We start from the raw sequence: 25,598 nt of genomic DNA, 5'->3' as shown, positions 1-25,598 counted from the left end.
GGTAATGCGTTTCCCTCTTTTTCCGACAGCTACCTAAAGCGCTTCAAGGTAATGAAGCCCAAAGTGCTGAGGAGCTGGTGCAGACAGATCCTGAAAGGCCTTCACTTTCTCCACACAAGGACCCCTCCCATCATCCATAGGGACCTCAAATGTGATAACATCTTTATCACTGGACCTACAGGCTCGGTCAAGATAGGTGATTTAGGACTGGCAACACTCAAGGCAGCTTCCTTTGCTAAGAGCGTCATAGGTGGGAGACTTTGAAATGTAATTTGGAATGGCTCATACAGTAAAGAAGTAAATGACACATTCATTGGGAACTCTTCTCTCTTCAGGCACCCCGGAGTTCATGGCTCCAGAGATGTATGAGGAACACTATGATGAGGCTGTAGATGTCTACGCCTTTGGCATGTGTATGCTAGAGATGGCCACCTCAGAATACCCCTACTCCGAGTGTCAGAATGCTGCTCAGATATACCGCAAAGTCACTAGTGTAAGTCCAGATACATTTTGATACAGTTTGTTTCAGAAATGAGATTTAGGGAAAATATTCGATTTACTGCAAAGTTCATAAGCCCAAAATGGTGACGATAAGAGAACCATAATAACCTTGTAATAGCAGCTGTGACAGTATACTGTAATGAATTATGCTTTTATTGTACAAAACAGGGCCTCCACTAATTGTTCATCAGCTGTCACACATACAACATTTAGCCAATTTATTAATCATTTTAAAAAGTACCAGAAGTGTTAATATATCAATAACAAAGCCATTACAGATATTTTCCTCATTCTCCCAGCCATACAGTGCATCTCTATCATTTTGTTTCTAAACTTGTTAAAGTTTGTTTATGCCACGGCCTTCTAAATAGACCCTGTATGCATTTTGTAATACTTCAGGGTCATGCTTAGTGAACCTGTAAGAAAGAGCATAGTAATGTCAGGGGTGTTTTCGCTGCTTCAAAACACAATAAGTCTGGGGAGTTTTTAATTGCAGAAATGCAGCTTTTTGGTACAAGATCTGCCCTGTTGTTTTCAGCTAGATGGATCCTCAGCCTTGAATTTCTTGGGTGAAGAATCTAATGAGCCATATGGAGTCACAGAGGCAGTCCAAATCTCCTTTGTTTTTTAGATGAAGCCTAAAGGCTGTATTCCATTCCATTTCAATGAGTGTGTCTCTGCTAGCAAAGCTCACTGAAAACTGTTTTTAGATTAGGGGGTGTCTAAAGTCATGATAGACTTCCTGATTTAATGAAGAGTATTGATTTTCCACTCTTGAGACTTGGCAGGGTTGGTATCTGAGAGATGACTCTTTCACCTGCTGTTGGAGAAGAGAAGCCCTCTATTCCCATATTAATGGTCGGGCAGCATCAGTGCAGCTACCTCTAGATACTGTTCTCTGCATTGTTACCATATGCATATTCGAGTGCCCTGCAGGGACCACTGCAGGATATTAATAGGAGATTGATCAAAGAGAAACCCTGATAGCTTTATACTACTCCCTGAGCACATACAGCATGCAGCTGTATAATTGGTAGGAATGTTAATCCAGAGGATGCATATACTTGATATCTTAGATCCAATAAGTCTCTTTTAAGAATGAATGATCTCTAAGTTATTTCAACAACACAGATAATGCTGCGCCATGGAGAGAATAACCGGGCAAGCTGTGCTTGCAACAAAATAGATTAGTAAGGAAGGTCAGAGTGCTGAGCTAAGAAAACGTAGGATCACCAAAAATTCCACCATTTTAAAAGTAATACTTTTATCAAAATCACAGCTGAAAAAATCTCACTGTCCATCCATATGCTCAGGGTGTTCTGAACAGTCAATAGGAATTAAGAGGTTTCTATGGATGCTTTTTGGAATCCATTGCAACTGACATGGATTCAAGCTGACCACAGCTGCCGTGCTCTGTCAAGGTCGAGAAGCCTACAGGGTGGGAGTGTGTGATACTTAAAAGATAAGGTTTGGGGTGGAGTGTCACAAAACATCCCCACACTCCCTTTGTTTTTCCTTTTTCATCAACACAGTATCCTTTCATTGCGTGTCCTCAGTATTTTGTTTATATTTCCCTTTCCTCAGGGAGTGAAGCCTGCCAGCTACAACAAGGTCATGGATCCTGAAATCAAGGAGATTATTGGGGAGTGTATCTGCCAAAAGAAAGAGGAGCGGTGAGTGACTGTCCCCATCATTGTCCAGTGTCCAGCCAAAAGGGCCCACAAGGTGCCCTCTCGTCTTTCATGGCCTGTCTCACCACCCCCGCTTCATTGCTGTGGCGCTGACAGTTGGGCTCTTAGCAGCACTGCAGTCTCCCACCAGATCTGCAGGGTGTATTTCATTCCTGTTACATAATGAGTTTGTGTACAGATGGGGGAAATAACCCTTAATTAGCTTCCAGTGGCTTTTTTTTAATTGAAGCATGATTAGGTTCAGTGAGTGACTTTGTCTCGGCCGCATAGGTAATCCATGTCTATGTATGATATAATTATTATGTTAGGCTAGGCCAAGATGTCCTTTCACTATCAACACATCAGAAGTCTTGTAACGCAGCTAACCAAAACAATGTCAACGCTATCTGTAAACACTATACATTACAGATAAGTGGCATCAGTGTGTGTAGCGCACGTTTGTGTCTTGAGCTTTGGTGTTCCCTCTCCCAGGTACACCATCAAGGACCTGTTGAACCATGCTTTCTTTGCTGAGGACACAGGTGTTAGGGTGGAGCTAGCTGAAGAGGATGATGGGAAAAAGGCCTCAATAGCCCTGAAACTGTGGGTGGAGGACCACAAGAAGTTAAAAGGGAAGTACAAGGAGAGTGGAGCCATCGAGTTCACATTTGACTTGGAAAAGGAAATCCCTGAGAATGTGGCACAAGAGATGGTGAGTGAATAATTGAGGATATAATCGGAAGAACTTATTCATATAAATATTTAAAAATCTGAAAATATTTGGAGATACATCTGGATGAAATCTGTGTACTTCTTTGTTTTATGTTGTGGTGTCTACTTTATATTGACTGTCATCTAGACGTGGTTCGACCTTTTCTAAATCCTCTGCATAATTTCAGTTTCAGTAATAAATTCGATTTAACTCATGCTAGTTATGCAGTTTGCCATGCTTTGCATGTCCTGGTGTGTTTTAGCTGCTGGCAGTACTCCTATCTCATCATCAAGGAATGCACTCAAATGCAGATTGCTGGTGATAACTTACTTTGCTCTTCCAGGAATACAGTGATTGCTGTTTTATTTTTTTATTTTTGTTTACATGGTTTTCTTTTACTGGGCCAGGTTTTCATTGCAGGGCCTGTGGATACTTTATGTTGTTAAATGAAGATTTCTCTCAGTGTGGGAGCCATGATAATACAGACCTCAAGCCTTTATATCACTCATCTAACATTCTGTAGCACCATGAAATTATTTATTGGAGCATGGGATTAAAAGAGACTGAGTTAACACAGTTTGACTTCAGCTGGAGAATGTAAACATAGTCATTAGTCGTGTTTCCATGAACTTATTTTTATGTGTTTAAGTATGAACATTTTGAAGTATTGCATTAGAAAAGCTATATGTAAATGGAAAAACTTCCTCAATTGGGCAAACAAGTTTTTACGCTTGCTTGAGGTGGTTTTTGCCTTTGTCGAAAAAGAGTTGATCATCTAAATGGGATATGGAAACGCCTTTGACGAATATGTTCTGATGTAGCGAACATTGAGCTCAAAGAACTGATCAGCTGTTTCCACTGAACCCCATTAATTTGTCTTAGTCTCCGACCGTATGAAACATGGCCAATACTAGCTGACATGAAAGAACAATTAAAACTTGCCCATTAGAAACAAATTCCTGAGGACCTCTCCATTTTTCTCCAGTAGATGGGTTAGATGGCCAAGGTGACTTGTTTTGTCCAGTTCACAATATCTACTTCCTCTACTCTTGTTTACTGGCAGATTACAGCCATGTGTAAACCGTAGCCTAATACCGCCAACTTCTGACGAAACTTTGCTTTGCAACGAGCCTAGTTTATTTGCTCCAAACCAGTTGTTGGAAGCGTGCCTAATTCGCATTTATTTTTTGCAACATTTCAAAAGTTTGCTTAAAATTCGCTTGACAATTGTAAACAATGTAAACACAACTGCTGTCTGGCTTTGTTCTTTAACAGTTAATCTTCAGTGAGACAAGGAGGATCATTTTTTTCAGCGTTGTCCTTTTCAAAACTTGGTTTGAAACAGATTTATGCTAGGCCTTTCTATTGCCTCAGGAGGAACATCTGTAATGTGTTATCTATTTATTGCACAAAGAAGTTTAGTTTGTGTTCTTGTACATTATGTGAAAATAAAGGAGTGACAGACAGCAGTTTTGACTGGAAGGTGTGTTAACTGAGAGGTCTGCATATTAATCACTTTATTAAGGTGCTTTTTCTGTCTCTGTTGTTTCAACCAATGTCTTCCTTTTTGTTGTTGATCTCTCTTTCTCCCACTGATCTCTTTCCCACCTGCTCTGTCTCCCTTTATTTGTCTGTGCTGTTTTGGCCTTGGCCATGCTGTTAAGCTGGGGGAAAAAAATGTAAGGCCTCTATGTAACAATCGCCATGGGGATGAGAGCAGACATGTGGACCAACAGGACAATGAGATTGTATGGCTGGCATACGCCCATGTCAAGTCACTCCTCATCCCCTGTAATGAGTCATTTCTCTACAGACTACAATATGAGAGATGTGATATGTCTCGATTGATGGGCCTTGATCTCCCTTTTTTCGGTCTTTCATTCTGGCTTTTGTGCTAATGCCTAACTACTCTACTATGTGTCTATAAATTACATTTTATATCTTGAACAACACGTGTTCTATGTGTTGTCTTAAATTTTTGTTATTTGCAGAAGTAACAGTCCATCAGTTCTGTTGTGAACAATGAACCAAGCTTTTGACAAAGAGACTAGTTCCCCATTGCTCTTATCCCCTTAAAATAGATTTTCTATTCCTTCCTTTTCTTGCTCCATCTCTCCCTCACACACTCCCCTTTTTAATGCGCTCTCTCTTCTCTCACATGCTCCACTCTAAAAATATCCTGTCATGCTCTTCCCTTTTTCTTTGTCAGGTGGAGTCTGGCTTCTTCCACGAGAGTGATGCTAAGACTGTGGGAAAGTCGATCAGGGACCGTGTGGCACTGATCAAATGGAGAAGAGAGAGAACTGTGTCTGCTGCAGTTGCAGTGGATCAAGGTGAAGGGGGTCACAGGGTCCAGATGACACCATCTCAGGGCATCTCTGCTGGGGCTGCACATGTAGGACAGCCTTTGCTGGAACCAGAAGAGCCAGAGGCAGACCAGCACAACAGGCTGCGAAACCTACCAGCCAGTGCCACCTCAGTGACGTGTAAGAGATTCTGTTCTCCCCCACTCAGAAACAAATGAGCTCAATCTTTGACTGTTATATGAGTGCTTGATTTGTGTGTCTCTGCAGCAGACGGCACACTTGACAGTGGCATGGGCTCCACTGTGTACTCAGACTCCCACAGCAGCCAGCAGAGTGTCCTCTACCAGTCCCTGCTGGAGCCTATTACTATGGCAACACAGCAGGTCTGTATCAGTAGCATACACACCCAGGTGGACCATGTACATTGAGATTTATTAAAATACACACATCTTTGAAAGCAGCCATTGCTCACGTGGCCTCAGACCTGAACACAGGCGCTGTATCCACACACTTAAAATCAATGTTCATCTGCACAGTCAACACCATTACACACTTTTGGACATGTGCAGGTCAGTCTTCATAAACACAGTCATGCATATGGATATCTCATACATTCATGTGTCATTGCAAGCTTGTTCATCCTATAGTTCTTTTTTTTTTTGGTTATGATCTCTTCATTTTGAGTAACATGTATTTTGCTTTTGGGTTGCTCCTCGATCAGAGCCAGAGCAGTAGCCCTTCTCTGACAGATCGACCTCACTCCTGTGAAAAGGGTGAAGTATGGGGGGCAACACTGAGCCCAGAGCTCAGGACTCGATTGGGAGCTGCAGCCCGGAGAGGAAGTGCCCCTGTTATTGACACTCACAGGGCAAACCACATTGCTCAACTCCATGCCCTCATTCAGTCTCAGAGATCAATCAGTCCCACCCCCACAGTACCAGAGAACCAGTCAGAACTCAGTCCCTCTGAGCTTCACTCAGAGGCTAAGGATGGGTTCCCCTCCCAGAGTGCTCTGCCAGTGGTGCAGGTCACCCCTGTCTCTTTATCTTCTGAGTACCGCCGCTTTAGTGACACCATCATCAGGCCGTCATCAGAGGCCACCAGTGAGAACTTAACACTGCCTGTGCCAAGTGCACGCAGACACTCTGACCTTAGTAGTCTGAGTCTAACCTCTCATCATAACCACCACTGTGCAATGCATAGAAGCCACGTGTGCCAGGCCTGCCTCTCTTTACTTCTTCTAAGGTCACGAGAAGGGAGCCTCCGCTATCCTTCTGTCGTCATGCCAACAAACTACTGTCCATGTGACTTTACACACCACCCATCCTCTGGTGGAGCAGTGACCATCCCTGGTTATGGACGGCTGAAAGGTTCAAGTGATTGTTCCGATTTCTCAGTGCTTCAGAAGTCCCTGTTCAATATAATCGGCCGCAAAGCAGCCCCTTGTCACACCACACCCACCCAAGCCTCCCAGCTGCACTCCTCAGCTGCCCACAGGCCTGCCTGCAGTGATGGAGTTGGCAGCCTGAAGAGTAATCTTCGGGGTGGTAGTTTGGTTGGGGACCAAGAACCCCTTCAGGACTGCGAGGAAAGATTCTGTGCCGGAGAGCAGCAAGTTACCAGAGCTGTGGCAGTGGTAGGTCACAATAGCAGAAAAGTCGCTTTAGTTTCCCGTGTGGGGCCAACACCTGCTTAACTGATTTCTCCCAGCCTGTAGGAGTTACAGCATTATTCTGCATGGAGCTGGTCTGATCTCCTGTCTACTGTCTGAGTCTTGCTACCTGCATCGGCCTACAGAGCTGACCGTCCTCTTAAAAATCATGAACTTGCTCCTGTTAGAGGACAATGCTGCAATCTTTAACTGACCAAGTTTCTCTGCTGATTAACCTTAATCAATCCCGTCTTGAACTGACCTAGATTTTAACAATTTCCCTTTCTGCTTTACTGGCCCAATGCTACAGCTTTCTTACTCCTTAGCTTGCCTTGGATAGATGGCCTCTCATTGTAGGAGAAGGGGCGGCGATCTGATCTCCCTCCTCTTGGTCTCTTTTATCATTTCTCCCTTGTGTCCTTATTTTAGCGCACACCTGTCACCGCTTGCTCATTGTTGAAACAGATGTTTCAGTAATTTATTTGTATCCCTCATCCTCTCATTATTCTTGCATCTGGTATGACTTAACGTAATTGGCACACTTATTAGCTTTTGTGGGATTTTATCCTTGACCAGTAAAATTCACTCCCAAGAGGGTGTAATTTGAATTTCTCTCCTTTATGTCCTTAGGCCAGTTCAGCAGGTCACCAGAATCAACCATCTGTCCAGGGCCTGCCGTCTTCCAGCACAGCAGTCAACACACCACTACAGTACCTCCAGCCTGGACACAGCTACCCTGCTGCTCCATATGCAGGTCAACACAGTGCTGCAACACCAGCTTCAGCCAGTCTATGTTCAGTCAACATCCAGCATACAGTCAGTGCTGCTAGCTACACACCTCCAAGTGTGCAACAGACCCAAGCTGCAGCAAGTATTTCAGCATCAGCTGTGCCACAACATGTTGCACAGAGCTACCAAGCACCTGGCCACCAACAGCAGCAGGCCACAGGAGCGAGCTCTTTGACTTTTCCTTTGAAAATCCAACAAACTTGTCAGAACTGTGCGGCCCCAACTCAAAAACAGGCTCACTCTGCATCAGGATATCCTGCTCCAGTTCACCAACAGATTGCAGCAGCAGCAACCAGCATGTCAGCACAAAGCTACCCTCTTGCATCTGTAGCCCCAACCATGGCAGCCACTGCCCAGTGTCATCCTGCACAAGCTCCCAGCGCACTGCAACAGGTCCAAGGTGCAGTCAAACTGTCAAGTCAGCAGCCTGGTCAGAGCTCCTCAATACCAGCACTTTACAGCCAACAGATACCCGTTCAGCAAGAGCACCAACCGCAAAATACTCAGTCCAATATACACCTAGTACAACATGCTGGGCAGGCTTACATTCAGCCTCAACTCCAGCATAGCCAAGAAACTCAGCATGCCATACATCAACAAATGGCACAACAGCCTACCCACCATTCTCAAAGTTTTCAGTCTCCTGGTCAGCAACAAGTGTACACCCCAACTCTACAGAAGCACAGTCAGAAAACCATGCAGACAGCTGTTCCACAACAGAGCCAGGATGTATCCCAGTCTACCATCCAACAGGTTCAGACTCCAGCTTCTCAACCTCATCCTGCAGCAGCCCCGGTTGTGAAAGTTGCAGCCCCACACCAGAGTTACCCTGCTGCAGGTCTACCTGATGCTGCCTCTCAGAGCTATGCACATTCTGCCCTCAATGCGCTGCAGCAACAGACCGCGCCAGCTCCGAACCAGTACCTGCCTGCACAGTCTACTGCTGCTCCACAGAGCTACGGAGGAGCTAACCAGGTCCAGGTAGTGACTCCTCAAAGCCTTCAAGCCTCTTCCCAGCATAGCCAGGCTGCACATCTCACCCAACAAGTGAGTGTACAGTGTTTATGATCACCATACAGTACATTGTAGCTAGGTGGCAAACATAGTGCCCCAGTTTTGAATTTTGTGTTTGTTTTCCCTCCTCTGACCTCGCCCTATTTTCATTTTTCATCAGTTTCAACCCTATCTTTGCATCGCTGCTTTCCTGAATCAGGTAGAACGTCTTTGTCTCAACATACTTTGTCACTGTGGAACTCAATGTGGGAGGGACAGAAAATAATGCCCTTAAACATGTTATTCATGCCAATGCTGTTATTAGTTTTGGAGCCACTCATATTATTGTACCTGGTTTTGATTTGGTGCAGCTGAATGGGAAGCAGCTGTGTTGGTGGTGGACAGTAGGTGAATGACAAAAAACAACAGCCCAATAAACAGGAGTTTCCTCGGACAACAGCCAACAGGGAGATAATGAAAACAGTAATGAAAAGAATAACAGTGGGTTGTAGCCACTGCATCCGCCAGCCCTCCCAGACTTGCTCTGTCTGAGGTGCACAGTGCTCCAGTATGTGCAGCAGATTCAGACTGATTCCAGGCTTAGGGACAGGATGGAAAATGTGAGCTATTCTGATCTGGGTCAATGGCAGGAAATGCAGATTTCCAAACCTAGAGATGAAACTGGAATCCCTGCCATTATTGAACTTCCTCCCTCTTTTTCTCCCTCCTCTTCTTGTTCTCCTGTAGAATATTCCTGCTGGTCAGAGCATTTCACAGCTTGGACAAGATGGACAGGGCCATGGGCAGAATCTCAGCCAGTCATCTTCTGGTGTGCCAATCCAGGCACTTCCTCCTCAACAGCCAATGGCTCAGGCTACTGTCCACCAACAACTCCAACCTCCTCAGATGTCAAACTCTCTACCACCAACACATCCATCACAGGTATTATTCAAGGAGTCTAGCTTGGATTATACAGACCAATAACAATAACGACTTGAAGCACGTTATCTTGATGCATCATCCTCCTATGCTGGAACTTTGTCCTCTAGATTATTTGATTTTCCTCTGTTTCTTCCTTTTTTTTTCTTTTTCCCTTCCGTTCCCTTCACAGTATCCCACAGTCCAGGTGATGACAGCTGTGACTGACTGTGAATCCTCCTACCCTCACTCCTGCACTGTCCCTCACCCTTCAACCTCTTCTCTTAATCCCATCTTCCTTTCTCCTGGACCTGTGACCCCCTCTGTCTCCCCCCTTTCTCCTCTGCACATTGAAAACGCATTAGTTTCACCCATCCCTGTGTCCCTCATACCTTCCCCCTCACTCGTTCTGGGCAAGATGGGACCAACATCCCCACAGCATCAGCCCACCGCTGCTCTACAGCAGAGTGTTAGATCTGACGCTTCTCATTCACAACCTGCATTTATATCAGCACTAACCACTGCCCCGTCCCAGAACACACACCCTCCCACAAATGGCAGCACTCAGCCTCTGATACAGGTAATTATGATGGCTGCAATGGAGTGCAGATGTTTACCAAGAAGGTGTGAACTGGAGCCGTTGATTATGATAATCTCTGTCAGATTGTTTTTGCATCTTTGTTTGCATCACAAAAAGCGTTGTTTTTAGAGTCACTGTGCTGCTGTTCTGTGCCTGGAGGATAATGAACGTTTATATGTTAAAGTCAGATTAATTAAATAATTCAGATTTTTAAAAAAGGTTAGTTGTTTATATACATACTTTACTTCATTCTTTAGAATATCTTTGGACGTATTCTTATCAAGAAACAGCATCAGCAGACAAATGTTTAAATATCTCAAAATGTCAACGAAGGATTCTTCCAAGATAACACAATTATGTAATAATAACAATAATAATAACAACAATAATGTGTTATCTTATTTGTCTTTTATAGCAGGTTCCCCAGCACGCCCAGGTCAACCATCCTGAGCTTGTCCCCTCTGCTCAGCTCACCCAGCCTGCAATCTTCTCCTCACCTGTGCAGAATGGGTCAGGCCTGGGCACAGCCACCACTGCTGCCCAGCTGGACAACAGGAACCCATGCCAGCTGCCCCCGCAGGCCCAGTCCCAGAGTCAGGTTCAGAGCCAGATTCCTGTGCTGCAGCCCTCTGACTCTCAAAGAGCATCATCTGGGTCTGCCAGTTCCAGTCTGACTCAGCAGAAACAGCTCGGTACTCTCACAGGAGCTGCAGGTCAGGGTCCAACAGAGACCAACACGGAGGTATGTACACATGACTCACTCTGACACATTTTAATCCAGTGCAAAGATCCCAGTGCACTTGCATGTAGTTTCACTGTACTTCCTCTCAAGTCACTGTCTGACACACGTTACTCTCTTTCATTCATTCTCTCTGGTTGTTTCTGTATTTATTCTGTCTGTAGGATCTAACCGCAGAGAAACCCACTGGAGGACAGAGCTATGACAGGTACTAGCTTATTTCCCCTCAGCCATCTTTGCAGGTGACAAGTCAGTGATTGTAATTCGAAGCAATGCATGTAGGATGAGTCATTTCAGGTGCCATCAAATGGACATTAATCCCTAGAGTAACATTCTGCCTGATAAGCAGTGGCATGAATGTTGACACAATGCATTTGGTCTTAAACAGTTTTCTGTCCTCTCTTACCTCAGACTTAAAGAAGCAGAGGTGCTATTGTTTACACTGTTACAGTAGCCAGAGTGCCATGTTGAAATGATGCCTAGCTGAACCTTGCATTGGTTGGCTGCATTGCTCAAACAAAAAGTAAAAAAGACAAAAGCTAAACTTAAAACCCTAAAAATGACTCTGTCAGTTGTGTTGTTTTGTTTTGGACCTAGTTGACTGCCGTCTATGCTAACTTTCTCTGGCAGTGTGTTGACCAAAGGACAGCTCTCCTGCTAGACACAAACATGTCCGCAAAACCAGAGTGCACTCTGATGAACACTCTGATGGCATCTGTTGATCTTTTGTGTCATTGTGACCAGCAGCAGCCAAAACTCCTTTTTAATTTCAGAGTTTAGTTGTTCCTTTATAAAGGATAGCAGATAGCTAATCCCCCACAAATCTATATCCCCTTTAAGGTCATGTGGAGTTTAGCGTCACCCATGGCTGATAGATCAGAGTTTTGCCAAATCCTGCAGGCATTCCTGAGCAGCGATACATTTTTCACTAACCTTTTCACTAAGCTCCGTATCGAAGAGGGGAGGTAAAGACCGTTAGCTTCTTTCCATTTCCGGTAAAAGATTTCTGTCTATTGCACCCAGAAGATTCTGTCACGCTTGAGATTGTTGTGTCTCAAATTTCACTTTGATAATTCCTTTTTATTTATCACATGCCTTGTTTAATATTTCTTCCTTTGTCAATCCACCATCTTTATTTGGGCATAACAGTTTTGAACATGTCTGTGCATTTTTTACACAACTGCAGGCACATTTTAATCTTGAATATCCCACTTAAATGTAGAGCTGTGTGGTATTCAGGTATTCAGGTATTCATGAATAAAGCAATACCTGCACTGATGTACTTGCTTTTTTTTTTTCCTCACCAAAACCAGTGTCAACTCTGATGCCACGTCAGGGAAGGAGATGAGTGATGGTTATGAGGGGACACATGGAGGCAAAGGCGAAGGGAAAGTCCGCAAACACCACCGCAGGTCCACACGCACTCGTTCTCGGCAAGAGAAGATTAACAGGCCAAAGCTCAGTATGCTCAATGTGGGTAACCAAAATATATTCCAACAAGGAACATATTTCTTTAAGTCGATGTTCAAAAATAATGCAATAGTAGTTATTGTGTCCGCTCTTGTTGCAGGTGTGTAACACTGGCGATAAGATGGTAGAATGTCAGTTGGAAACTCATAACCATAAAATGGTCACTTTCAAATTTGACCTGGATGGCGATGCACCGGAAGAGATTGCGACGTACATGGTATGTAGGAAATGAAGTCGCTGCTACTTCAGTTGATGCCAAGGTTTTTGTAGCGTGCTGAAAGCTATGAATTGGCTGAGATGCTTTCTTGTGGCTCAGAACTCTGAAAAACTCTGTGTTGCTGTTCTCAGCTGCAATGCAGCAAAAAATCTTTGTCTGTCTCTCTCTTGCTCCTTCTCTCGCCTCCAATCCCAACCAATTCATATTGGGCTCATATTTATAGATAGATGGATGACTATTTATGGCATAACTGCTCCACCAACTTGTTGTGTATAAAATATGTGGCCCAAGGCAAATACCTACTTGTGAAGCTTACTAAAGAAAAAAAATATTTATTTAATTTCCTTTTATGATGTGCAATGCTTAGAAATATAAATGCGTAATAAACTGAACAAATGTTGCTAAAGTAGTCCTTGGATTTTCTTAGGCCTTCAATTGAATAGCAAAATTTGCTTTATCTTGGCAGCAAACTACATTAAGAGAATGTATCGGTTATTTCAGTCATTTGGTTTACCCTTTACAATGTTTCCCCTCTTAAACATGCTTATACGTCTGTTGTTCCAGGCACTGTTTTATTTTGAGCATTGCTTGTAAAGCCAAAAACTTTTGTGTCGCTTTTTTTTTTTCCATCGTGCCCCTCAGGTGGAGAATGATTTTATTCTGCCGTTAGAAAAAGAGGTGTTCATCGAGCAGCTGAAGGACATCGTGGACAAGGCTGAGGACATGCTGAGTGAGGACACTGAGGGTGAGAGGAACTCTGACCAGGGAGGCAGTCCCAAACAGAGTGAAGGAGCTGGCACACTGGGAACAGAGGTGAGAAAGGAACTATTGATAGTTAATAGTTAAGATGGCGCAATCTGTGCCTGGGATACATCATCCTGACAGCACTCTCAAGATGACTTTGCATGCAACGTTGCCAACAAGAGCTGCCAAAAATACCACTCTTGCTGATGTGACATTTTGATTTAACTGAATTTCTGAGGTTCAGCTCTTTAGCTGGTTGGTGAAAAATTGATGCATCAAATCTGTGTAGTAATCCTTCCTTTTCTTTAGGGATTGAAGGCTTCCACACCCAGCACCCCACAGCTGGTGTACCAGCAAAATGGTAAGACTTTGAGCCACCTGGAACTTTTATATTCTCTCGAAGAAAATCTAATCACGCCTTTCAGTTCTAGTTAAACTCAGCTGCTTCCCTGCATATTTGTATTGTTAAGTTTAATTTGTTATTTTGCTTCTAAAGCGGTCAGTCAGTACCCTTTTTAGCTCTTCCACTGAATTGATTTCATGGTAGATGTGGATTTATGAGTTTTTCTTTCTCTCTGTCCTTGACAGTCCTCCATACCGGCAAGCGCTGGTTTATCATCTGCCCTGTGGCTGAGACGCCCATGTTAGACAAAGAGAAGACTGCATCTCACACCTCCACAGCCCAGGGTATGCTGCACACTCAGAAATATCATTCATGATTCCTTCACTTCGGCTTCAGGTTCACTACTTACTAAACGAAGTTCTTTAATATGAGGATTTGCTTTCTCTGTCGGGAGTGTATTGTCTATAGAACAAAGTAAATCGTTTGTGTCTTACTTGCTGCTGTTTATAGTGAAGACGCTGCGCATGCATTAGAGTGTGCATCTGTGTGGTTCATCCGTTGGGGTCAGTTATATAAGAGTGCTTCTGCAGTAGTTCTAGGCAGAAATGAAGGACAGGATTTATACTCCAGCTGACAGAGCCTGATGTGGGAAGACGAGCAGTGATGTAACACTCTGGGACCCACAGGACCCAGCTCCTCTTCTTCATGGTGTTGGCTGTTTAACTCCAAATCTGTCCGCCTAATTAACCTTTTCATTTCTACAGAATCTGAAAACTCTGCCTCATCATCAGTCAGGCCCAACATCAACACAACTGCAGTGACTACCCCAGCCGCATCTTTATCCTCCCAAAGTCCATCCTCCTCCTCCTCCCTGCCCCCTGCAGCTCAGACCTCAGTGCAACCACAAGACCAAAACATTGACAAAACCCGGATCCAGCAGCCCCAGCCCTGTGTAACTAAACATTCCCTTGCTGCTGCTGCTGGTGTCAGTCATCACAACTCCCTTCCTGTGGAAGAGCCTTGCGTCTCTGCTGTCTCTATGGTAACAGACATGCCATGTTGTGCTATTGTGCCACCTGTCTCTCTGGATGTGAATGGTATTGATAAAGGAACAGCTGGTGGTTTGGCCTCCTCTCAAACTAACCAGCCTAATCAGAAGGTCAGTCCTACTGGAGAACTACCCCCTCAGCTGGCCTCCCATCAATCGGTGGTCCTGCAGCAACCTTATGCCACGCCCATGCAGCCTGGGACAGTCACCTCCCAGCCCCAGAGTCCAGCACATCAGACCCCCCAGAACTCTCAGTCTTCAAGCCACCAGCAGCCAGCGAGTGGGGGGCCGGGAGAGTCAGATGGTGAGGGACCCCGCAGGGTGGAGTTTGTTGACCGCACCATCAAGACTTTGGATGAGAAACTGAGAAACCTGTTGTACCAGGAGCATGCTCCCTCACAGCCGTCCAGCACTGCGTCTGACCCCCAGGCCTCCAGTACAGAGGGAGTCAGCTCACCTCCAGTCTCAGACAGCCAGAGCACTGAAGGAGCACTTACTAAGAAGAAAGGGGAGCCACTGGTAAAATACTGTGTGTGTGTGTGTGTGTGTGTGTGTGTGTGTGTGTGTGTGTGTTCAGCATTCAGCACTGGTTAGGAGCTAAGTTAATGGCAGCATCATTGAATCGTTTCTCTGCACTGCTATTGATTTGACTATTGGATGTAAAGAGAAAGACTAATACTGTGTTTAGAACGAGGGGAGGGTAACAAAGTTACTGCTGACAGCATGATAATTCATCATGATCTCCTTTGGCAGCTTGTGTGTGTGTGTGTGTGTGTGTGTGTGTGTGTGTGTGTGTGTGTATGCAAGCTACCAAAAGCAAATCAGGGTCTGACTCATACAGACAAAACTGAGGTCAGGAGAGGATAATGACTAGCCCATACCACGCTGATTTAGCATATCTAGTATTTTATCACTTGCCACTATTCAAATGATTGCAACCTCCCACACACACACACACACCCACACCCATCTCTTTCTCTCTGTTAGCCACAGATTCCTGAGCGCACAGATGGTGTGGGTGCACTAAGTGACTCTGCAGTGGCAGGTAGGTATCATTGTTTATGTAATGTCCATATCACATTGTTACTGTATGATAGTTTGAGAATAATTTGTTGTCTTCTTCCTGGCCCTTTAGCCACTAACAGGGTTTTGAACAGAAGAGATGTGACCACCAGCTCCAGTTCATGTAGCTCCAAAAGCCGTTTTCAAGTAAGAACCCACTTACAAAACTCTGAGCCAATCTACTCAATAGAAATGTCATTTGACCAAATTGAATTATATTACAGGCCTTGACTTATGCCATTGTTTGTCCCGGGTTGATGATGTTTATGGACCCTAATTTTGTTATGAACACGGACTTCTCTTCCTTTCAGATCATTCCCACTCCACCAGATGTCATTTTTCGTTTAGAGAAAAGCAAGACGAGTGGCAGCACCTGCAGTTCCCCGGCTCCCTCTAGTGGTTCTGGAGGGTCTCACAGCCAGACCCAGGGCCCATGCCGGAAAGAGAAGGGCGGTGTGGCTGTGAACAGGTCCTCTGTGACAGCTGCAGTTGATCCTGACAAAGCAGGAACATCCAAACCCCACAGTAGTAACCGTTACTCTGCCCCACCGAACTTCTACCAGGCCACCCCCTCTTCCAGCCCTGATGTCACCCCACGCCATATCCCCCGGGCCCAGACCATCGACACTCCGACCCATCACCACTACCACCACTCCACTCACCTCTACTCTGACTCAGCAGATGAGGACAGCAGCAGCATAGCCCTTCCTCCAGCTCCCCCAGCTCATGCCCTGTCTGAGCACAGTGGAGGCGACCTCATGAAGAGGGCAGTGGCCTTCCTGCGGCGCTCTGGTCGGAGCAAAAGTGAGCAGAGCTCTGATTCACCGAGCAGACAGCCTGTGGCAATGAACGGTCACGCTCCCTCGCCTGCTGCAGGACATGCCCACTCATCCTACATCAGCAGTGACAATGACTCCGAGTTTGAGGATGCAGATATGAGGAAAGAACTACAGAAACTGAGAGAAAAGTAAAGTAACATAAACACATATGCACTCACCCACAGCTGCACAGATGTGTTGCATAGTCTGTCAACATTGTTTTCATGGAACATTATTCACTTTTGAATCTAAGCTGTGCACATCACTTACTTACTTGTACTTGGTACTTGGTTTTTACTGCCTTTTTTAGTACTTGGGGCTTACCTTTGAGTTCTCCTGGTCTGACTGCTCTAATGCCAAAACTGTTTTAACTTATTGAAGATGCCACACATTAATTCTGTTTTCAAAAATGAATCGGCAACAGCAGTGACCAGAAATATAGCTGCAACAAAGCATTTAGTTTTGCACTATTTGGTAAAAAGTATCATCTCCCAATATTATTGATTATTAAGTAGATATCACCATATTACCAAGTTATTAAAAATACGTGTGCATTATCACTTCATTGAAAAACACTGATCTGGTAAGATAACTGACTCATACTGTAAAAATAAATGAGGTTGCAGTCATAATATGAACTTCCAAACATTAACTTTTCTGTAAGACATTGAGAGGTTTTTGAATAACTCTATAATCCAGCACACACATTAGAAATGATGATGAAAAAGACTAGCAGCCTGTCAGAAATATTTTAAGTTAATTTCTGTCTGTTCTCTCCCTGTACCTTCTCACTAGACACATGAAGGAGATCTCTGAGCTGCAGGCGTTCCAGAGGAGTGAGATTGAGCGTCTGTACAAGGAGCTGGGCAAAACGTTGCCCTCCAATGTCGGCCTACTTCACGCTGCACCCCCAAGTGGCCGCAGGCGCAGGGCCAGCAAACACAAGCTGAAGGCTGGAAAACTGCTCAATCCGATGGTGCAGCAGCTCAAAAACAATCTTAACACCTCCGCAGAGAGGAAAGGTGCGTGGGTAGGGATGGTGGGGTGATAAGTAGTTTATGTGATGATTTGTGTGTATGGGAGAGCATTTTCAGTCTAAAGTGGAAAACTCAGGAATGGCGTCAGGTACAGAAAACAGTAGGAGTGTGTGATTCACAGAGTGATTCACTCTGACTCACACTTTTCTTTCTTTGTTTTTTTTCTGTCTTTTCTTATTTCCAAGGTGAGAGTGCTGCGAGTTCATCTGGCTCCCCAGCTAAAAGTTCAATTCTGTCAGATGGCTCTGCCCACTCCAGTGGCAGCTCCAGCTCCAGCAATCAGCCCAGCGCCGCCCAACAGCAGGTCCACACCCAGCAACCCTGTTCCTTGAAGGGCTCTTTCTCCTCAGACAACATTTACGCTGGACTACACAGTGATGGAATGGCCAATCAAGCAGGCCCTGGCCAAGGTACACATTATAGGTTCATGTGCATGCTGATGTGTGTGTGGATGGGACAGACAAACAGCCACTAGGGCTAAGGTAAATGCTTAACAGTGTTAATGTTGTCCGTACTGTCCATGGACAACATTTTGCAAGTAGAAGGATCAAGAGTCTAAGCCTGAAGGATTACAGACAAACATGACCACCAACTGTTAACTTCACTTAACAAAAACTTCATTCATAACATTAAAGCCATATGTTACACATAGACATTTGTAAATGTACTTATCAGATGGCTAGCATCTGTCACACATCAATGTGTACATTGGGTCCTGGCATGTATGTATCATGTGTGTTGCAAGTATTATGGATGCACCGATGTGGAATTTCTGGGCCGGTAAACAATAATTGTCTGAAAGCTGAGGTTGGCACTTTTTCCAATAATTTCAGTTTTAAAATAAGTTAAAATTAAAGTCAAGTCACACTTTGTTTATGTAGCGTTGGGAACACAGCCAAGAGAACAGCAAAGAACTCTATAAAACCAAAAGCTGTGTCTCCTGCCAATAACACCAGCTGACAACTATCAGAAAATAAAACATAGTTTGCTAACATTATTTTGGAGTTGCAATGAGAAGGAAAATATTTTTTAGTGACTAGAGTCACTTTAGTATCCCTCCTTGTAAAATGTCATTGTACATCTTCAATTCTTCTGCAAGACAATAGTTTTGTGCTTTAAGCAGCCGATGACTGTTTTTTTTATCTAAAATGTTTTTGTTTGACTTATTTATTTATGTATTATTATTTGATCACTTTGATGCACTGTATAATTAACATGTAACATTTCCTGATTTTATACCATTACATAAAACTTATTCTAGGGATGTGTGTTGCAAATTACTCCAAGCTATAAACACTTAAAATCTAATACAATAATAAATAATTAATTAATAGACAAACAAATAATGTCAGGGTCAAACACAAGCACACAACCACAATACCTTTACCCGATAGTTGTTGTTTTTTCCTGGCTCCCCTAATAAGACTATTTTTAGTTGTAATTATTGGCTGAAATTCCCCATTAATCACCTAATGATATAGTGGGATCCTGCATATTGTGCACTCCTTACTATCCTTTGCTGGTGCTTTTGATGGTGGGGGTTTCTCATCCCAGTCTCTGTGCACTTTTACAAAGTGTTTCTCTTGTTTCTTCTCTTCTTCCCTCTTATATTCATTTTTACAGGCTGGACGGTTTACCACCAAACGTCAGAGAGAGTCACCTATAAATCTAGTAGCAAACCACGCACTAGATTCCTCAGTGGACCTGTGTCTCTGTCCATCTGTTTGTATTTGTTCTTTTCTATTTCCCCTCACTCATTTCCATCTTCTCTTTATTTAACCTGCCTCTCTCTTCTATCAACCTATTTTTTATTTATTTAAATGTAATATAGTGGATCTTCTATTTCACCCTCCTCACAGGCCTCCTCACCTGACATTCATCACCATTTTCTATTCCTACCCTCCCTCAACGACCTCAAAGCTTGTGTTCTGTATGATTTTTTTTTTCTGACCGGCAGAGAATATCCATCACATGTACACACAATGTTGGTATTCAAAATTCATATCTACAAAGTCAACTAAATCTAGCTAACATAGGCACACGCCACCAGAATCAAAGGCTTGTGCAGTCAGGATGTGTTTCCTTTCCATCTTCAAGCAACTAATGAAGCATATTTCTTTGGGTCTTGTGTTTTAGCTTATTATTATTTTGCTGGAAGTCCCTTCACCTGTTGCTGCTGTTAGACATTGTAATTAGTGTTTGTGGCACTTAAAGGTAGATACCATTGGTTCCCATTCTTGATCATTCATTCATTCATGAGCGGTTTCCAGGAGATGACAAGCAATGAGTCAGACAAATAAACTTTGATTTGATTGATTGTCACCTTTTTGAAAGAGCTCATGACTTCCGTGAATAAAATCTGTGTCCTCTAGGTACTTGAAGTTCTGTATCAGCTTTTATTTAAAACCTTGGGACCAAGGGATTTGAAACAGTTATGACTCTTGGACAACAGATGCTTGGCAAAGGCAAAACCCAGAGTTGTGAGGAGTACAACTCCTGATGGGACTGGAGTAAATCTGTGCCTTGTGACCGAAGACACTCCTTATACAAATCTTTTAGTTTTACAGCATATTTTTTATCATATGTTTCTGCAATAAAAAGATGTTGTCGGCATGATAAATTCATCCTGCTCCTCTGATATAATTTATCTGTAGAGCCATTATGTATAGAATTAGAAATGTCTCTGACTTTGGTGCTTCAATCAACCTTTTTGGATCCCTTATCTTTGCAGAACAGTTGCAGGATGACTTAAGCTATTTAGATTGAGATGGGTTTCAGCAGTCTGATTGTTGTTTTGTATGTTATGCTAAAATAAGAGGCCATGCCTTATCAAAGCAGAGACTTTCTAAATTGATTGTTGCAAATATCGTTCATGAATACAGATTTGGAGTAATTCGTGTACCATTCATGTACCTCCTGATATCAAGTGCAACTCCAAGAGTGTTTCCACCTCCTGGTCTGCATTGCTGGGTAGCTGGTTGGTGCATTGGTGGTTGTGCACCAACAGCATGTGCTTTGTCGTACACTTATGCACTTATACGGTGTAAATATGGCCTCATATATTCCTGTAGCAGCGGCCATCTTTCTGGCACCCCCACAGTGTTCTGTGAGTAATACTACTTCATAAAGATTTTGCTATTAATCCTCCAGGTGGGTTGCACTGTCTCTGGTGGCCACAAAGAGTCTGGCCACCATTCAGTTTCTTGGCATGAAGATTACAAAGGAAACATTTCCAGGGTGTGCATGCCTCTTTATAAATCTGTGTGTGGCCTCCAATATCCAAGTAACTTCATGTCATGATGTCATAGGTATTTATCTGTACACAGTCTTTCCTCTGGCAATCATCCACAATCCACAGAACCACAGTTACATTCATAACCATTCATTTGTGGGTATAACGCCCCCTCCCCCTCATCATACAAATGCTTTGTGCAGTGCTTCTGGCTTTAAAAAAACAGACCCCACAAGCACATTGGGGCTAGTTCTCTGCAAACATGGGCCTGAGGTCAGATCTAAAACAAGACAGTCTGCCTGTTCGTGTGAATGTGTGTGTGTACGTGTGAGAGAATGCCAAAGCTTTTATACCCTATTTATTTGTTGCGTGTTTCCATCCACTGTTAATTTTGATTTGTAGAACATCTCCCAAGTCAAGGCCCTTTGCCCGAGTCAGTAATCGTCTGAACACTAACACAGAGAACCCCCCCCCCAACCAGCCCTTCCCTGATAGGCAGGGCCCTTTGCTGTGGTAGACGAGAGCCCTCTCTGTCCCTCATGTTTGGACGGAGAAGACGTGCATGGTGCAGGCGCCAGGCAGGGCACTGATGGAGACTTGCTCCGCCATATGAAGGGCTGTATCATCAATATTACTACTTTTTTTTTTTTTTCTTCCTTCCACCTCTCCTGAGTTACCTGCATGTGTCTGACAAGTGCTGACTCTGATGAGTTCCAGCTAGTATGTGTGTGCTCTTTAAGTTTTTTTGTTATTTTGGTTTCACATTTTGTTTCACAGGCTTTCTCACATCGACAAAGGGATCTCTTTTTAATCCAGGCTCCAGTCTTCCTTTCTTAGAAAGCACTAATTTCTTGTTATGGTCTCTCCTTTCCTAACTAATGGACCAATAATTCATACTAAATGTTACAAATAAATCAGACTTATTAGACTCTTTATTTGTAATGGCAATTAAGATGATAGTGACTGCATTTTGCCAGATTTCTGTCCAACACATTTGTTTTAAAAAAAAAAAAGGAAGAAAACATTTCATTTGTTTTCAGAAAGTTAATTTACAAGGCAGCATAAAATATGGTGATCTTCATCCTGACAAGGTTGCTAGAAATGCAGGAACTACTTAACATGCAACCTCACAAACCAAGACTAGGTGTGCTCTCTCTCTCTTTAGCTTGTCAGATACACCTTCTACAGTAAGAGTCAACTTTTCAAATGAGTGCCCATTTTAAAGAGAACACCTAGGCTCTTTATTCCAATCCACCTCACTGATTTTTAAACCCCTTGTCCTCCTTTTCCTCTTTCTCTCTCCCCAATTGTTTTGATAGCTGAATGTGCTTTTGAAGCAGCTTGTCCACATACTTGTGGTGTGCAGTGTGTCCTGGCCTAACTGTTTCTGTCTTGTGCTGTTTTACCTTCTTATAGGGTCCACTCTGAAACGACTATGTCTAGGCAAAGAGCGCAGTAGTAGTAACTATCTCATTTACTTTCTTATTCTCTGTCTTTCTTACTGTCCTCACTATTTTAGTCCTTATGTTTGTATGTGCACTTTATGTTCTCTTTTTGTTGTTTTGGCACTTTGAAAATGTGGCAGTTGTTGTTGTTGAAAATGTGGGTACTCTACAGATTGTTGCACTCATTTACGGTTGTTGTTTTGCATGGCAGTGTCAATGTCTTTATTGCAGAATTATGTCATTGCTTGCATATCAAACATTTCATTTGTCTATAATTACTCATGAAAGTCATTTATGTTGTAATCCTTTGACTGCTATGTTGGCAAAATATGTGTCACAGTAAACAAGTTGTAAACACATTTACTCTGGCCTCAACAAAACCATTGACCAGTAGTCTTAAAGCATTAAACGTTGGCTTTCATGAAGGTGATATTATAGATTACATTGTGTCAGAAGTGCCTTAAATAACGCCATACAGCAGCCAAGTGATTTGACTGTCAAATTTCTGAACATGTCAGATTTTTAAGACCTTTTGTGTCTTTTCAGGGTCTCCTCTCAGCACCACCACAGCTCAGTCAGCCTGCAGTCATCCACAGCCGTCACTCAACGCAGCCACACCCTCACCATCTCCTCAGCCAATCACGCGGCTTGCTCAGGTACAGACGAACAACAGCAACAACAAGAGAGGCACATTCACCGATGATCTTCACAAGCTGGTAGACGACTGGACGAAGGAGACTGTTGCAGCAGCGAATCAACCGCGCCCCTCCCTGAACCAGATCAAACAGCAGAGACGCCAGCAGGATCTGGAAGGCCGAGCGCCACCCATGGGAGCAGCTACACATGAGGTATTCGAAACGGAGATGTGCACTCAAGGATAGATCAGTTTTTGAGTGGTACTTTGATCTATGACATTTGATGTACTTATGAGGCGGTCTATGCACTACTTTGTACAACAACTCCCTTCTGTTTCAGATGAAATGCCATGTTGGTCCCAGCAAGTTCAAGCTGCCTCTTTCCTGCCCCCTGACTGCTGCTTTAGGCCCTGGTATGCCCACAACCCTAGCTCCCAACTCCTCAGCAATGCTCCCTCCTGGGTACCTTTTGCCAGCAGGCTCCTATGGTGGGATGGTTCCTGGTCCTCTTTACCCCCAGCAGTGGCCTGGCATGCCTAGTCCTGTAGGGTCAGTGGGTCCTGTAGGCCTGCTTGGTGCTGCAAGAATGATGCCCTATGCCACAATGGCAAACCCTGGGATCAAAGCCTACCCTCTGGTCTTGCACGACCCCGAGACAAGCCCCTGTCCAAAAACCACTAGGACTACTTAATCTGCTAACTAAAATGTGTTTGTGTGTACGGGCTGGATAGTCCATCTCCACTCTGTTCTGGTCCGCCAGAGCCACACATGTACATAATCTGATCTTGTAAATAATATGACGCAAGTGTTGATATTCTTTATACAACACCTATATCTGTAGTCGAGTGTGTGCGTGCGTATGAGTGTGTGTGCGTATGTGTGTATGCTATACAGTACATGTTAAGTATGTATGTCTGAATACCTAATGCTTTTTGGCTTCGGTCTTGACTAAACTCAGCCATACAAGACATTTTGTCTGCGGTCACGAAAACATATTTCACTTTATTCTTTATTACTGCAGTTCTCACATTGATTTCGCCTTTCTCTGTGTTACGTACATGTTAAACACTACATTGGAATCCAAATACCAGTGGTTTGAGATACATTAACAGGACAGTATTTATGATGAAGATATTTGAAGGAATGTAGTGCCTTGAACATTGATTTATATATATTTGTTTTCTTCTGTGAAACAAAAGCATGTCTGCATCTAAGTTATGTTATTTGATAGTAGCTTAAGTGCAGTCTCTCTTTTTTTTAATGCATTGCAAACACTTTTTGTTTTTGGTTTACATATGAATGCCCTTGTAGTACTGCACTATTAACACATTATATGCTCTTATTTAAATAATAAAATCATGTTTTAACCCTTGTTTACTTTCCACCCCTGTGACAGATGGAATGCCATAGTGGTGAGATGTACCGTTGCCTTGCAGAAACTAATGGTTAATGTACGACTGATGAGAGAAGGAAAAAAAAATATTACGCCAGCAGCCAAAATCCACTCGTTCAGGTCAAATGGTTCAGTTGGACACAGCCTCTTTTTTTTTTTTTGATAGAACAACTGTTGGACAGCACAAGAGTTGGCAGTGTTGTAGCCTTGTGTGCAGAGGAAAGGCTGTGTCCAGAGCCATATATACAGTATATGCCTCTGGTAGTGTTCTGATCAGAATGTAGCAATTAATATGTGAAGGCTTGAGGCTTAAAAGTGCAATTTAACCCCTCCACAAAGCTTTGATCGTGGCCTTGCCACAAGCCTTATTTCTGATGTGTGCAACAGGAGCAAGCTGAAAAGTTGAACAAAGTTACAAATCACCAAGCAACAGACGTAAGTTATTAGGCAAAGTATAAACATTACAACCCACCAAACTCTGAAGTCACTACTGCTAAATGTTCTTTCAACTTGGCTGTCCTATTACTCAGCATACACTGTATATGTAAAATGTTGTGTGCAATCACCAGTCAAGTCTGACATTTTTTAATTATTTGATGTTTAAAGCTTGATTTTTTTTTTTTTTGATGCTGCTATCGTCTGAGGTGATTCCACTGTACAGTTACGCATATTCACATAAGATGGTACTTACAATAAAGACAACTCCTCAAATTTAAATTAATTTATAAGACGCTCACAAAGCAGTGTTATTGCCTTGTTGAAATTTTGATGTTGTGTTTATTTCCCAGGTTGCGTTTGATGACAGACTTTTTTTATTTGTATTTCATTTTCTTTTCAGTAATATATAGAAAGATTCAAATGATACTTGATGCGGGAGATTTGCACAACATATAGTCTCCCTGTAATTCTCTAACCGATGTTTAAGAGTTTCCTACACTGTATATAGTGGGTTTCACCGCCTCTACTTTTTTATCACTGACAAGCATGGCCAACTTTTCATGTTCTACAACGCAAAGATAAACAATACAGCTACTATGGTTAGAAATTTCACATCGCCACAACACATTTGAAACGTTTCAGCACCCCAGTCCTGCCAAGCTGTGAATTGTACAGTTTTCTTGTAGTCTATATTTGTATTTTTTGTTTGTTTTGACGGTTTAGGGGTGGTGGAGGAGGAGGAGGAGGAGGAGGAGGAGGAGGGGGGGTTGCTTTGATGTATATTATTCCATCAATTCGGTTTGAATTGGACTTTTATAGGATATTATGCAGAGTCCTCTGCTTTGGTGAAATACTTC

General features: G+C 43.3%; 1 protein-coding gene across 1 annotated transcript in view; it reads left to right on the top strand.

The window, feature by feature from the left end:
• Nucleotides 1–23,748, top strand: part of LOC139288494 (serine/threonine-protein kinase WNK2) — a 36,926-nt gene extending 13,178 nt beyond the window's left edge. Inside the window, exons 3-31 of the mRNA XM_070909798.1 lie at nt 30–250; nt 336–493; nt 2,086–2,174; nt 2,664–2,883; nt 5,093–5,369; nt 5,457–5,572; nt 5,911–6,825; nt 7,471–7,711; nt 7,880–8,676; nt 8,804–8,842; nt 9,370–9,564; nt 9,734–10,120; nt 10,548–10,862; nt 11,024–11,067; nt 12,173–12,332; nt 12,430–12,546; nt 13,189–13,359; nt 13,600–13,651; nt 13,879–13,977; nt 14,398–15,200; nt 15,669–15,726; nt 15,817–15,890; nt 16,055–16,710; nt 17,357–17,583; nt 17,784–18,008; nt 19,222–19,320; nt 22,247–22,291; nt 22,822–23,123; nt 23,251–23,748. Coding sequence (XP_070765899.1) covers nt 30–250; nt 336–493; nt 2,086–2,174; nt 2,664–2,883; nt 5,093–5,369; nt 5,457–5,572; nt 5,911–6,825; nt 7,471–7,711; nt 7,880–8,676; nt 8,804–8,842; nt 9,370–9,564; nt 9,734–10,120; nt 10,548–10,862; nt 11,024–11,067; nt 12,173–12,332; nt 12,430–12,546; nt 13,189–13,359; nt 13,600–13,651; nt 13,879–13,977; nt 14,398–15,200; nt 15,669–15,726; nt 15,817–15,890; nt 16,055–16,710; nt 17,357–17,583; nt 17,784–18,008; nt 19,222–19,320; nt 22,247–22,291; nt 22,822–23,123; nt 23,251–23,601 — 7,453 coding nt within the window. The 3' untranslated portion in view covers nt 23,602–23,748. The remainder of the gene's footprint in view (nt 1–29; nt 251–335; nt 494–2,085; nt 2,175–2,663; nt 2,884–5,092; nt 5,370–5,456; nt 5,573–5,910; nt 6,826–7,470; nt 7,712–7,879; nt 8,677–8,803; nt 8,843–9,369; nt 9,565–9,733; nt 10,121–10,547; nt 10,863–11,023; nt 11,068–12,172; nt 12,333–12,429; nt 12,547–13,188; nt 13,360–13,599; nt 13,652–13,878; nt 13,978–14,397; nt 15,201–15,668; nt 15,727–15,816; nt 15,891–16,054; nt 16,711–17,356; nt 17,584–17,783; nt 18,009–19,221; nt 19,321–22,246; nt 22,292–22,821; nt 23,124–23,250) is intronic.
• The last annotated feature ends 1,850 nt before the right edge of the window (nt 23,749–25,598 follow it).

The sequence above is a fragment of the Enoplosus armatus genome, chromosome 8 (genome assembly GCF_043641665.1).
Source record: "Enoplosus armatus isolate fEnoArm2 chromosome 8, fEnoArm2.hap1, whole genome shotgun sequence".
NCBI lineage: Eukaryota > Metazoa > Chordata > Actinopteri > Centrarchiformes > Enoplosidae > Enoplosus > Enoplosus armatus.
This window is presented reverse-complemented; position numbering and strand designations above follow the sequence as displayed.